The sequence below is a fragment of the Mus caroli genome, unplaced genomic scaffold (genome assembly GCF_978045245.1).
Source record: "Mus caroli unplaced genomic scaffold, Mus_caroli_1 scaffold_10, whole genome shotgun sequence".
Lineage (NCBI taxonomy): Eukaryota > Metazoa > Chordata > Mammalia > Rodentia > Muridae > Mus > Mus caroli.
The window spans coordinates 18,516,336-18,530,815 of record NW_028227265.1 but is presented as its reverse complement, the minus strand read 5'-3'; the positions used below and the strand labels follow the sequence as shown (position 1 = coordinate 18,530,815).

The window sequence follows — 14,480 nt, the reverse complement described above, 5'->3', positions numbered from 1 at the left end:
TTGGAAGTTAAGTGTGGTCAGCAGTAACACACGGAAGTTACCTGAGCAAAGGCAGTGTCTCGGAGCTGGGTGTTGTCGGCACCAGCACCAGTACCTGGCAGCCCTAATGAGCCAGGCTCAGCGTGGCATCCTCTTTAGCCAGTTAAAAGCAGGAAGAGGAGATTTATTCAGTATGGCCGCACTGGGAAGAAGACAAAGAGATCCAGTGACCACTCCTCCCCAAATTTGTCTTGGTTCCCGTTGTTTACATGTGAGTAGAGGGCCAAAGTTAGGATGCACAGCTGTGGAACCCAGTCAAGTTACCCTGCTGTCACTGAGTGGTCTCTCTGCCAGGTAGCCTGACCAGCTGTCAGCATGGCGGGACATCTCTTTCTGGGAGACAGGTTCCTACTCTGGCTAGTGCCAAGCTTGAAGCCTTCCCAGTCTTTCTCCCTGTAGGAGCTTCCTGGGGGGTGGGGGGATAACTCCAACCCCTCGGGGTGTCTTATTTCAATAATTTGATCACCAAAGTAAGGGACACAAGTGTTTCTCCCCTTTTAAAAAAGACTTAGCAGCCGGGCGTGGTGGCGCATGCCTTTAACCCCAGCACTCGGGAAGCAGAGGCAGGCAGATTTCTGAGTTCGAGGCCAGCCTAGGCTACAGAGTGAGTTCCAGGACAGCCACGACTACACAGAGAAACCCTGTCTCGAAAAACCAAAAAAAAAAAAAAAAGACTTAGCTGGGCATGGTAGCACACACATTTAATTCCAGCACTCAGGAGGCAGAGGCAGGTGCAGGCAGATCTCAGTGAATTCGAGGTCCACAAAGTGAATCCAGGACAGCCAGGGCTCTGTTACACAGAGAAAAACCCTGTCTGAAACAAACAAACAGACATACTTTACTTTAAAAATTGTAGGTGTGCCTGGGCGGGGTGTGTGCATGTGCATGTGCCTGTGCGGGAGGGTGCATAATCGGAAGAGAATGTCACATCCCTGGAAGCTGAAGTTACAGTTGATTGTGAGCTACCAGGCATAGAGCATATGAAAAGAAAGTTTTCTTTTCTCCCCTGACTTTTTTTTTCTGCAGCGAAGATACAGGGTACATTTTGATACATTTTGATACATTTTGATACATTTTGATACATCATGACCCTAATTTATGTTTCCATGTTTCTCATCGTCAACTAATTCAAGCCTATGGGTATCCAGGCTCAGGATTGAACTCAGGACATCAGACACACTAAAGTCTTTTGCCACAAGCCACAACCCCGGCCACAACTATAGCTATGTGATCACTATCTAAATCTCAGTCTCCCTCTGTCCCACATCCTCCCTGAATTGCCCAAGACAGCCTCAAATGCCTGGGAACAAGCAGTCCCCTCACTTCAGCCTCCCCCACAGGTGGGACTGTGACACTGCCCTAATGGATGGCACACTAAGTGCCAGTGGAAAAGAATGGCTTTTCACATATATATTTATTTATTGGAGGGAGAGGTCGGGCACGTCACAGTGGCTGTGTAGAGATCAGAGGCCACCTTTTGGGAGTTGATTCTTTCCTTCCACCGTGTAGGTTCTGGTTGTCAGACTTGGCAGCAAACACCTTTACCCACAGTGCCATCTAATCAGCCCAGTGTGTCGATTTTTAACTGTAGGTAGGCATTGGCAGTCTGTTCCTTCCTCGACAGATTCCTCTCTCTCTCTCCTCTCCTCTCCTCTCCTCTCCTCTCCTCTCCTCTCCTCTCCTCTCCTCTCCTCTCCTCTCCTCTCCTCTCCTCTCCTCTCCTCTCCTCTCCTCTCCTCTCCTCTCCTCTCCTCCTCTCCCCTCCCCTCCCCTCCCTTCTCTCTCTCTCTCTCTCTCTCTCTCTCTCGCTTGCTCCCTTTTTGTTTTTTTTTCTGAGACAGGGTTTCCCTGGCTAGAACTCACTCTGTAGACCAGACTGGCCGCCTGTCTCTGCCTCAAGTGCTGGGATTAAAGGTGTGCACCACCACTCCTGCCAAGGGGCAACTTCTCTTCAACTTGCTTTTCCAGGCCCTGAGTTTGTATAGTTGTCCAAGAGTCTGTTTCCAGGCTCAGCCCAGCAGGCCTGTGAGCTTCAGCCCGGTTTTGTCCTCTGTGTTTCTGGTCAGTTCTTACCCATGCAATGCTTAGTGATTGTGGTTGTGAGGGTTTAGGGGTGGGGTTGGGTTGGGTTACTGTTTTTAGAGTTTTATCCTTTTTGTATGACTGCTGTGTTTAGAGTATAGATTTACAGTGCCATCTTGATGGGATGCACTGGAGAGACTGTTCATATCAGGGAACCGGGCCTCCCTGCCAATACCTGTCTCTTGGGAAGGAATATCAAACCATCTCTAACAAGATTGATAGAAGTCTAGCCAACACGCTGGTGGACGCACACTGACACACCCTGGGGCGAGCTGACAAGCACCAGTTAAACACCGCTCTCCTGTTCCCACCCTCCCTTGGTCCAGTTCACAGCAGACAGGGGCAGGACAAATGGGATCTTTCAGAGAAGACCTGAACAAGATAAGAACTCACTGCCAGCCAGGGGAGGCGTCGCACACCTTGAGTCCCTGTACTCCGAAGACAGAGCAGGTTTATCTCTGTGACTTCGAAGCCAGCTTGTCTGCAGAGTGAGTTTCAGGACAGCTAGGGCTATGCAGAGAAACCCTGTTTTGAACTCCCTCCCCCCTCAAAATAAAAACACCTCATGGCCAGGAGGAGCCTCCATACTTCCATGGCACACAATTCCAGCCTTTTACCTGGCCAGTGAGAATGCTTACTGGCGGCCATATGGATGCTCTTGCGGAAAGGCCCGTTTGGCTCTTCTCAAGTCCTTTGGTCATCTATCGAGCCCAGTCTTACTTTGTAATGTTCCCAAGAAGAGCAGCAGATCCCGGTGTGAATGTTCATGTTAGCTCTTGGAGACTGAACAGGAGAGTACTGAGTCCAAAGCCAGCCTGGATACATAGGAAGACCCCGCCCCCACCCTAGATAAATAAAGGCAAGAAGGCAATCCTGCTGTCACCAGCATGCCTGAAAGAGATGCTTGTGGGGAGCTGAAGAGATGCCTCACGATTCAGAGTGTGAGAGCCAGAGCTCAGTTTCCAGGCAGCCCCAAGAGATAGCTCCTTCATTCTTTAAGTTATATTGGTCTACATTTTATACCAGTGCCTTGTTTAAGGGAAAAAAAAGAGAGACTGGCTACGGTTGGCTTTGGTCGGTCTTGCTTCATTTCTTGGGTCTAGGTCTCAGCTTTCTAAACAGGTCAGGATTCTGTTGGCAGGGAAGGAAGGGGGGCACAGTTAATGGGGATTAATGGGTAATCAGTAGTGTGTGCCACAGATGGTCAATACACAACGGGGGTGTGGGTGAGGATGAGGTGGAATGGGAATGAATTTGTGTGGAGGCCAGGGGAGAGCCTCACGGAATGTTCTTCGGGAACCATCTTCTATGTTTTGGAGACAAGGTCTCTCATACACTAAGGCTCTGGATCTGTCTTCCCCAGCACTGGAATTTCAAGTGTTTGCTACTGCGCCAGGGTTTTTTAATATATGGTTTCTGGAACTCAAGCTCAGGGCCTTATCCTTGCATGGGAAAGAACTCACTGATTGAGCTGCCTTCCTATTCAAATTAAATTTATAATTTCAAAGAGAGAGAGAGACAGAGATAGAGAGACACACAGAGAGAGAGAGAGAGAGAGCCAGAGAGAGAGAGAGAGAGAGAGAGAGAGAGCGCCAAAATTGTTAAGTGCATCAACCAGAGAGACGAGGAGTGAAAAAAGACAGGGAATTTAATTATTAAGTTACACCAGGTTTCTGTCATTTTCAAACCCAGGTTTCAATAGGAAAATGCAGGTATGCTAGCAATTTAAGATACTTATTATAAGAAGAGGAATTTAATCTTTAAACCAGAAAGGAAAAAGTGGATAAGGGTAGAGGATAATATGCCCAGTTTACTGAAAACCGAGAAAAGAAGAAAAGAAAAAAACAAAACTAAACTAAAAACAGTAGAGAAAACGCAAAGTAAGATAATAACATATGAACAAATACATGCGGGCAAAACCCTCACACAGACGAAATAAACAGAACAGGTAGAGTGAGATGGGTCAGCAGGTACAAGTGTTTCCTGCCAAATCTGGATGACCTACTTGGATTTCATCTTCAGGACCCACATAGTGGAAGAAGAAATCAAACTCTTCATAAGGTCTCTGATCTTGACACCTGTGTGCTGCAGCACACAGATCCTTAAGTAAATGTAAGTTACAACCAAATGTGGACCAGCAAGATGGCTCAGTGGGTTAAAGCACTTGCCCTTAATCCTATGGATCTGAGTTCGATCCCTAGGACCCACATCTTCTAAAAGAATGGATGCCTAAAAAAGTTGTCCTTGTTTCCTGTGTGTGTTTGCCTGCATGTGTGTCTGTGTGAGCCATATGTGAACTGTGCTGCAGGGAGACCAGAAGAGGACTTCAGATTGTCTGGAACTGGAGTTATAGACAGTTATAAGCCTCCATTAAGATGCTGGGAGTAGAACCTAGGTCCTTTGGAAGAGAAGCCAGTGCTCTTAATGGCTGAGCTATCTCTCTAGCTCCAAGAAAACAAAAACAAAAAAACCTTTTAAAGACCTCTTAAGTAGAAGCCAGAGGACAACTTTGTGGAGTTGATTCTTCCACTTTTCATGGGTTATAGTGATCATTTTTACCATCAAACACTGAACCGTCTTCGGAGGGCTCTGGGTCTCTTACTCAAGATAATGATGGAGTCCCTAGGCTATCTTTGGTCCAAGTTTTGGCTGTTGCCTCACCCGGAAGGCAGGAGTTGGCCCTAACAGTGTGTTGGCAGGCATCGACAGAAAAGAGAGCTTTTGGTGGGATACCCCAGTTGGTAGAAAAAGCCTGTTTGAAAGGTTTATGAAAGAAGCAGTGGTTTTTGTTTTTGTTTTTGTTTTTGTTTTTGTTTTTGTTTTGTTTTTGAGACAGGGTTTCTCTGGGTTCCCTAGCTGTCCTGGAACTCACTCTGTAGACCAGGCTGTCCTTGAATTCAGAAATTCGCCTCCCAAGTGCTGGGATTAAAGGCGTGTGCCACTCTTTTTTTTTTTTTTTTTTTTTTTTTTTTTGTTAATTAGATATTTTCTTCATTTACATTTCAAATGCTATCAGGAAGGTCCCCTATACCCACCCCTCCACCCCACCCCCCTGCTCCCCTCCCCACAGAAGCAGTGGTCTTAAAGGATTCACGTTTGTCTGGCTGACCTGGTCAGCTAGTCCTGGGGTTCTTGATCAGGGATATTAAATAAGAAGCCCGAGATGTGCTTGGGGTTCATAAGGCATCCTGACGGTTCAGCCATAGCCTGTGATTGGCTGTCTTCGGGAGGAAGCTTTAGGATACACAGTCTTAGGCAGTGCGGGAATGGACAGAGGGAGAGAGCTCTGCTCGGCGCCCCCCCCACCCCCCATCCTTCATGCCTTCCTTTGACTTTCCTTTGCCTGCCAAATAGCTGTGCCGATCTGAGGCTCTACCGGCCCACGTTTCATTAGGGTTATTTCCGTGCCTGGTCTCCTGGGATCTGGCCGAGATGGGCTCTGAAGACACTACACTGTAGCCTACGGTACATTCCCCTTCCCAGCATCCTTTGCTGCGTTTACCACTGTGCTGCTGCGAGCCTCCCCTGGGCGTTCATTTTTAATTTGTTCCGTGGGAGCTTCCTCTAGCCGTGGGTTTCCTGACTATAAAAAGCTGGGGCAAGAGAGGAAGCAGGTCCATCCAACTCTTCGAAGCCTGACCTCCTGCCGCAGCCTCCTGGGTGCTACTTTCTCTGAGATTGGTTAGGTCGCATGGAAATGGTTATTATCCCATGGTGCCCTCTCCACTCCAGTCTCGAACCTCTTATAAAGCCACAGCAGTGAAACAGTTGGGCACGGAGGTGCATGCGTACCTCCAGCGTTTGAGGTGCTGAAGCAAGAGGGTTGCTACAAGTTTCAGGCTAGCCAGAGCTGCAGAGTGAGACGCCGTCTCTGGTTGGGAGGTTGGGTACTCCTCCCCGCCCCCAAATGTAATTCACCCATTTGAAGTTTACAGTTAAAACTTCCCCCCTCCCTTGTCTATTTGTATGTGGGATGGGGTGCACACACACTGGTGGAGGTCTGAGAACAACTTGTGGTGGGAAGTTGGTTCTTTTTTTTTTTTTTTTAAGATTTATTTATTTATTATATGTAAGTACACTGTAGCTGTCTTCAGACACTCCAGAAGAGGGCGCCAGATCTCATTACGGATGGTTGTGAGCCACCATGTGGTTGCTGGGATTTGAACTCTGGACCTTCGGAAGAGCAGTCGGGTGCTCTTACCCACTGAGCCATCTCACCAGCCCGGGAAGTTGGTTCTTAAAGTCTGCCGTGTGGTCTGGTCCTTCAACTCCAATGACCAGGCTTGGTATGAGCATCTTTACCTGTTCAGCCATTTTCTGGCCCAGTGTGCTTAATGTCTTGTAGCCCTGTCTGGCCTTGAACTCTTTCACTGTTGGGGTCACAGGTATGAACCACCACACTACCTCCAAAGGAATTTCTAAAACCCGGAAAGCTGTCTAAAATAAAACACTCACCGTATCAGTTGTTACTGTCGAGTGGGAAAGAAGAAGACTGCATCCAAGTCCCCTCCATTCTCCCTGCACCTTCGGAGCTCCTATTCTGAGGAAGCAGGATGTCCCAGACAGCCCATTTTGTGCCCAGCAACAATGAAAGTCATTTGTGAAACACTTAGCTAAACCACCTGTGAAGAGGTGCAGCCGGGTCTGTACTCACGGTTCAGCAGGCATCATGGGCAGAGCATTCTCCTGGATCTTGGATGGTCGATTGAAGCCCATGGCGTAGACTCCTTGGAGAAGCTGTGGTTTCCTAAGGGGAAGGGTAGACACAGAGTGGATTTTAGAGATTACTTTTTTTAGACAGGATCTAGCAGTGACCTCAAACTCAGAGAGATCCTGCCTCCTATAATGCTGGGATAAAAAGTGTACGCCATCACACCTGGCTTCTTTGTTTTTAGTCTTTCTCTGTGTCTGTCTTGTCTGTCTGTCTCTGCGTCTCTCTCTCTCTGTCTGCCTCTGTCTCTCTCTCTCTCTCTCTCTCTCTCTGTCTCTCTCTCTCTCTCTCTGTTTGTTGAGACAGGGTTTCTCTGTATAGCTTTGGGGATGTCCTGGAACTCACTCTGTAGACAAACCTGGCTTCACAGTCAGAGATCCGCCTGCCTCTGCCTCCCAAGTGCTGGGATTAAAGGCCACCACCGCCCAGCGAGGCCCTATCTCTTTATGGAGTCCAGGCTAAATGGATATTGTCCTAGGAGTCCATGGTGGCCTTGAACTCGTGATTCTCCTCTCTTTGCTTTACAAGTTCTGGGACTATAGGCATGAGCCACCACACCTCAAACCCCCATTTCTTACATTTTATATGAGGATATTCATGGACGTTTTGTGGGTGATTGGGTAGCTGTGAAGGAGAGGGGTCTCATTTAGAATACCCAGGATAGCATGAGACATTCGCAACTGGAAATGAGACCAGTTGGGGCCAGCACTGGATGACCTCGGGGTGAGAGTTCGTGTCTGGAGGCTTCTGGTTCCTTCCATTGCTCCCTTTGCTCAGTCTGTCTACTGTCCCAGCTTAAGTCCCCAGGATCGGGGCGGACACTGGGGTTCCAAAGCAGGACCTTATGCCCATATCCACTCTGCTCTTCCTAGACACATTGCTGAACTGGGGCTTTTATCAAGGCAGTCCAATGATATCAGGTGACCTGGCACTGATTTGAGTCCCTAGGAGGCAGTGACATCTCTACCAGCCTCTGCCCAGCACCCACTTTCATGGTCACACAGGAGTTCCTGCAAAAAAACCCAAAACAACAACAACAAAAAACCAACCCTCATTTCTTCAGCTGAAGCTCCTCATTCCTTCAGCCACCAGCCTACAGTCACTGCCCCCCCACCAGCCTACAGTCACTGCCCCCCCACCAGCCTACAGTCACTGCCCCCCCCCACCAGCCTACAGTCACCGCCCCCCCCAGGGCTGCCTGCCCCATGAATGGCTCTGTTCAGATCACAGAGGCTAGAGTGAAGAGACACAATGACTACGGCAGCTCATATAAAGGAACATTTGGTTGGGCCTCTCTTACAGCTTCACAGGTTTAGTCCACTATTGACATGGTGGGAAGCATGGTTGTGAAAGAAGTAAACCGTAAAAACAAAATTTTAGGCCTTTAGGCCCAGGCTTGGGAATGTGGCCTCTGTGGCCCAGTGCTCCGAGGTGTGCTGGTCATAAAACAGATAGCGACATTCCTCCACCCACCTGCTTCCTGGGTTCAATTCAAAGAAAGTCACCCTGACCATTACTGGAACCTGCAATGCAAATGTGCTATTGTTAGGGGCTCTTAGAAACTGTCTTGAGAATTACCAGGTATTCCTTGTGACACTTGTGACTTTGCACTTCCTTGTGACTCTTAACTGGTATTTTTGGTATTTTCCAACAACGCCCTCCCCACCTCCTTGAGTTATGGTTTCTTCCTTTAAATACCCCCTTATCCAGCTACTCGGGGCACCACGGTCCTCTACCCCTGCGTGGTGTATGACGGTGGGCCCGAGAGCGCTCTTGAATAAAAATCCTCTTGCAGTTTGCAGCAAGACCGTTTCTTGTGGGTGATTTTGGGGTGTCGCCTCTCCTGAGTCAGAACGTGGGGGAGGCCTCACGTTGTGGGTCTTTCAGTTGCATGCAGGCAGACTTGGTGCTGGAGAAGCCGAGAGTACGACATCTTGATCTGAAGGCAGCAAGAACTACTTCTACACTGGGAAGAGATTGAGATTTTACACACACACCTCTCAAAGTCTACCTCCACAGTGGCACACTTCTTCTAACAAGACCCTACCTACTCCAACAAATCCACACTTACTAAAAATAATGCCACCTGGGCCAAGCGTTTGAACACATGAGTCTATGAAGGCCATACCTATTTAAGCCACCACAGCCGGGAACAGGACTCTGCAGACTTAAGTTATTTCCTTACACGTTGGGTGTAGATAGGGGAAAAGGGAGACCTTAAAGATATAGTGGGTTGGTTTCCTGTTTTCAGCCTGTTCAGAGTCTTTAATGTGTAATCTGCATAAGGATCTCGGAGGAGCATTTGAAGAAGCTCATTGAAGCCAGTGTTACTGGGGCTCCTTGGAGTCAGTTCCAGGGCCTTGGATGAGGCATGTGAGGGAGGCGTTGGGTTTTGTTGTTGTTGTTTGAGGTTGTCTCCTGTATCCCAGGCTGGCATCCATCTTACTGTCTAGTTGAGAATGACCATGAAGTTCTAATCCTCCTGATTCTTAAGTGTTGGGACTCTAATGTAAAAGTATTTCTTGGGGGCGGGGGGGGGTTCTTACACCCCTTTTGCTCCCAGATAAATGCAGGGCATTTCTATGTCTGCTCTAGCTCATCTTAGCTCCTGAATAAAGACACAGAGACCTGGTATTTTTATTTTTTTTAAAGATTTATTTATTTATTATATGTAAGTACATTATAGCTGTCTTCAGACACTCCAGAAGAGGGCACCAGATCTCGTTACGGATGGTTGTTAGCCACCATGTGGTTGCTGGGATTTGAACTCTGGACCTTCGGAAGAGCAGTCGGGCGCTCTTACCCACTGAGCCATCTCACCAGCCCGAGACCTGGTATTTTAATTAGCAAGCTGCAAGCACTAATAGCTGGGCAGGTTCTGATCTATTCTAACCTGACTAGGCTGCGACTACCCAGACAAATGCCCCATTACTTGCCATTCGGTCTTTCCTTGGTTCACTCTGGTCCGTGTATGTCCTCGTGGCTGCTCTCTCATCATGCAACATGGTGGTTGGTGGTGTTTCCAGTTTCAGGGGTAGTCAATTATCATCATGGTGGGAAGTATAGCTGGGAGCATAGCAGTATGCATGGCACCGGGGTAGTAACTGAGAGTTCTATCATGACCCACAGGCCAAGAGAGAGACCCTGAGCATGGCATGGACTTTTGAAACCTCAAAGTCCATCTCCAGTGACACATGTCTCCACCAAGGCAACTCTTAATCCTTCTGTGATGGTTTGTAGATGCTTGCCCGAGGGAATGGCATTTTAGAAGGGGTGGCCTTGTTGGAGTAGGTGTGTCACTGTGGATGTGGGCTTTAAGACCCACATCCTAGTTGCCTGGAAGCCAGTACTCTGCTAGCAGCCTTCAGATGAAGATGTAGAACTCTCTGCTCTGCTTGCATCATGTCTACCTAGATGCTGCTGTGCTCCCACCTGGGTGATAATGGACTGAATCTCTGAACCTGTAAGCCAGCCCCAATTAAATGTTGTCCTTTATAAGACTTGCTTTGGTCATGGTGTCTGTTCACAGCAGTGAAACCCTAACTAAGACACCTTCTAATCCTTTCAAATTGTGCTACTCCCTGGTGACTAAGCATTCATCTCTATGATGTGTTGGCCATTCTTACTCAAGCTACTGCAATGGCTTTAAACTCAAATGATTCACTTGCCTTTATGTTCCGAGTGCTAGGATTATAGGCATGTACCTGCCTGGCTTGAAGCTTCAAAAAATGGTACTTATTTAATTATTTGTGTATGTATATTTTGGACATCAGAGAAAAACTTAAGGGAGCCAGTTTGTTTTGTTTTGTGAGGCAGGGTTTCTCTTTGTAACAGAGCCCTGACTCTCTTGGAACTTGCTTTGTAGACCAGGCTGGCCTCCGACTCACAAAGATCTACCTTCCTCTGCCTCCTGAGTGCTGGGATTAAAGGTCTAAGCCAACACACCAGGCAAGGGAGTCGGTTCTTTTCTCCTCCTATGTGGGTCCCAGGGATTGAATTTGGGTCAGTAGGTGTGGCAGGAAGAACCTCTTCCTTCTAGGCTATCTCAGCACCTCTGCCGTTCTTTCACTTCCTCTCTGAGCCTTATGCAGCTGCAGTGACTCACAGGTTTCTTCTAGCACTCTGTCTCGTCTCAGGCATTGAACGAGGTCAGGTCTCAAAGCTCACTGCCACTCATAAGGCCATGGCCTTAAGCAGGTACTTTCACATCTATAAGCATCATTTTCCTGATCTAGAATAATGTCTTCCCTATTATATCGTGCTAATATTGGTCCCTGATGGCTCTGGGGTTTAGCTTCACTGAAGAAATTCGAGCCATCACAAACTGAGGGGGCAGGGGGATTGTTCTTTCCTGTTCTCTCTTAAAAGACGTATTTATTTTCATTTTATGCATATGAATGTTTTGTCTGCGTGTATATCTGTATATCGTGTGCATGCCAGGTACCCCAGGAGGCCAGGCTCAGGTAAAGGATTCTCTAGAAATGGAGTTACAGATGACTGTGACTGTGCTGCTGCTGGGAACTGGACCTGGGTTTCCTAGAAAAGCATCCAGTACCGTTCACCACTGAGCCGTTTCTCTAGTTGCTCTTCCCCCCTTTCATTATTGTTTGTGTCTGGGTGATGGGTTGGGGTCACAGGTGGACTCACGATTCTCTCTTTTAAGTGTGTTCTGGGGAATGAGTGAAGGCTGTTCAACTTGTACAAGCAGTTTGCCCACTGAATCATCTTGCTGGCTTTTTGTTTTGTTTTGTTTTTGTTTTTGTTTCTACTTTGAGGCAAAGACTTGGATTTCTTATAGCCTTAGCTGATCTCGGATTCACTGCTGAACAGCCCCCACCCAGCTCCTCAGGACCCTTCTGTTTCCTCCTGGGGTTGCAGGCTTCTGTCCTGACTGCCCCAAGACTTTGTCTGCCGCTGCCACGGCAGAGAATCCTAGAATGTCTGGCTGGAGCCTTCAACAAGGGAGCGGGGGTTTAGGGCTGCCAGACCTGGGGGTCCCATCGGCGCTTACCCTAGCTGGCTGGATTTAAAGCGATGGTTTGGAGATGCCCTGAGCGTGGATTCAAACTCCTTTCCCTCCGGCCAGTGTGGGCTCTCCTCCCCTCTGTGTGCTAGGGACAGCTTGGAGCCTCAGGCTGCTGGGACAGGATAGGACTCTAGGGGTTCATTTTGTCCTTAATACACAGATGAAGGCAACTGCCCAGAGGGCTGGTTGGTGGTTGTTCCGAGAGCAGATACCTCTTCTCCTGTTTTCCCTGTATATGAGCAGGAAGGATTGTTCATGGTTCACTGAACCAATCAGAAACGTTGCCTGTACAGTCCACACTTGAGAGACCAGGGACAAACTTCTGCCAGCTTCCCGTGGGCACTACAAGTACCCTGAGAGCCTTATGTGGAGCATTACTCTCAGACCTTGCGATCCTCCCTAGGCTAATTTCCCCTCAGTTTTGTCCGAAAGTAACTAACTACACATAGCTGGACAAGGCTTCCTAAATGGAGTGTGTTAGCCCTTGCCGTCGGACCCAGGGGAAATTAACTTATTCCTTGTTTATTCTCAGGCTAATTAATGAAGGTGCAGTCCTCTGAGGCTGGGAGTTAGGCAAAATGATGCTATCCGTGGACTGTTTGAGGAGAGAGCCTTTTCTTTTGTCTACGCTTTTGTTGATGGGCATCTCTTTTACTGCTGGCTCTGTCCTCTGAGACCATGGGTGGGGGCTGTGTGTGTGTGTGTGTATGGAAAAGAAAGAGAGCAAGCGAGAGCGAGAGAGAGAGAGAGAGAGAGAGAGAGAGAGAGAGAGAGAGAGAGAGAGAGAGAGAATATGCATGTGTACGTATGTTATGTTCAGGTTCTACTGTCTAACAGCATATTCTTTCTCCTCTCTGAATTTCAGGGTCATGCTGTGGCCGCCCGGCTCCTGACAGGTGAGGAAGAGCCTGCCAGGGGATCACTGCCAGCAGGAGCCAAGGGCAAGACAGCCTCACCCCAGAAGCAGGGGTGGGCAGGGCAGTCGCCCTGCCAAGGCCAACAGTCCCAGGAAGGAGTCTGGAGTCCCAATGAGGGCCACACAAGCTCCCCTGATCCACATGGCTTAGAGTCTGGCACCTTGCTGAGCAGCAGCTGTTCCCAGCTCCAGATGACCCCACAGCGCAGAGTCGGGGACCAGCCCTTCTGACAGCAGGCCAGACATTACGCAGAAGGTCTTGGGTTTTTGCAGCCCTGACGCCCATGGAGATCACTGGTTTTCTTTCTGGCCTTGAGTCAGGCTCTTTTCCCCTGGCTAAGGAGTTGGACCAGGACAGCTTGCAAGTGTGAAGAGGACTCGTGCATGGAATGCAGGCCCCCTGAAGCCCGTGCACCCTCTGCTGTAATCAGGGTTCCAGGGATTCCCCACTGCAGGGGAGCAGGGGCTGCCTTAGCGTCTGCTCATGAGCCACAAGGACCCAGACTGCTCCAGACTGGACCTTTTCAAGCCACCAAAGAGGGGGGTCCCCGGAGCTGGCAGCCAGCACTCACAAGGGACTAGAGGGCTGAGATGGACTGACCTCTGCCTTGACGGGGTGGCAGAAGACGCAGAGTCTTTGTGGCCCAGCTAGTGACTGAGAGAGACCTGAGGAAGTTCTGAGCGAGAGGCTCTGGTGGCTCAGGGACAGGGGAGGGGGGAGGCTATTCCTGCTTTCTCCTTTTGTTGAGGGAAGGTGTGGCAAGAGTCCCCTGTCACACCTCGTGCCCCTATGCCCTTTCTACGTGCTGCCAAAACAAGCAGGCTGCGCCGTGGCTGGCCCCGCAGCGGGCCGGGAAAGGATTGGCCACGGTGACAGCCGCCCCGTGGCCAGCACGATGAAGTGCTCTCTTCGGGTGTGGTTCCTCTCTATGGCATTCCTGCTGGTGTTCATTATGTCCCTGCTCTTCACCTACTCGCACCACAGCATGGCTACCTTGCCCTACCTGGACTCGGGGGCTCTGGGCGGCACACACCGGGTGAAGCTGGTACCAGGCTATTCCGGACTACAGCGCCTCGGCAAGGAGGGACTTTTGGGGAGAAATTGTGCCTGCAGTCGCTGCATGGGTGATGTCAGCACCTCTGAATGGTTTGACAGCCACTTTGACGGCAACATCTCACCAGTCTGGACCAGAGATAACATGAACCTCCCCCCGGATGTCCAGCGGTGGTGGATGGTAAGGACTGTGCCCCACCCCCACCCCCTGCTGATTTCCTTTTACTGCCTGCTTTCCAGAATTGGTCCTCTTTATTTTTGGAGCCGCTGTGACCAGTCCCCTTTTGGACTTAGGCTGTCCGTCTTATGACTCCCAGCACCCTGACAAAGTAGGAAGCCCACCTGATCTGAGCCATACCCCTGGACCACAGACCGCTGACGGGCATGATGGGCTTTGACCTGGGACGAGAGAGAACTACTATTTGTGGGGCTTGTAGGAGTTCCGTGTAGACACCCCGCCCCCAAAATGCTCTGGGCTCAGGGAGGCAGCACAAATGGCCAGAGCGGTCTGAGTAGGGACCGGGAGGCCATGCCATATAGATAGGAGGCCTGCCGAGTAAGTGGCAAGAAGCCACTCCACAGCTGCAGCAAGGGCTGCCCTGCCGGCAAGTGACTCATACTTCTCTCCCAGCAGCATCTTATTTTTCCAAAA

General features: G+C 49.4%; 1 protein-coding gene across 2 annotated transcripts in view; it reads left to right on the top strand.

Moving 5' to 3' along the window:
- Positions 1 to 14,480, top strand: part of St3gal2 (ST3 beta-galactoside alpha-2,3-sialyltransferase 2) — a 57,776-nt gene that overhangs the window by 25,320 nt on the left and 17,976 nt on the right. For both annotated transcript variants that reach the window (XR_015048597.1, XM_085843575.1), the window contains exon 2: positions 12,724 to 14,009. Coding sequence is in view for 1 of the 2 variants with exons in the window: in XM_085843575.1 (XP_085699701.1) it covers positions 13,671 to 14,009 (339 nt within the window). In the remaining variant the exon portion in view is untranslated. The remainder of the gene's footprint in view (positions 1 to 12,723; positions 14,010 to 14,480) is intronic.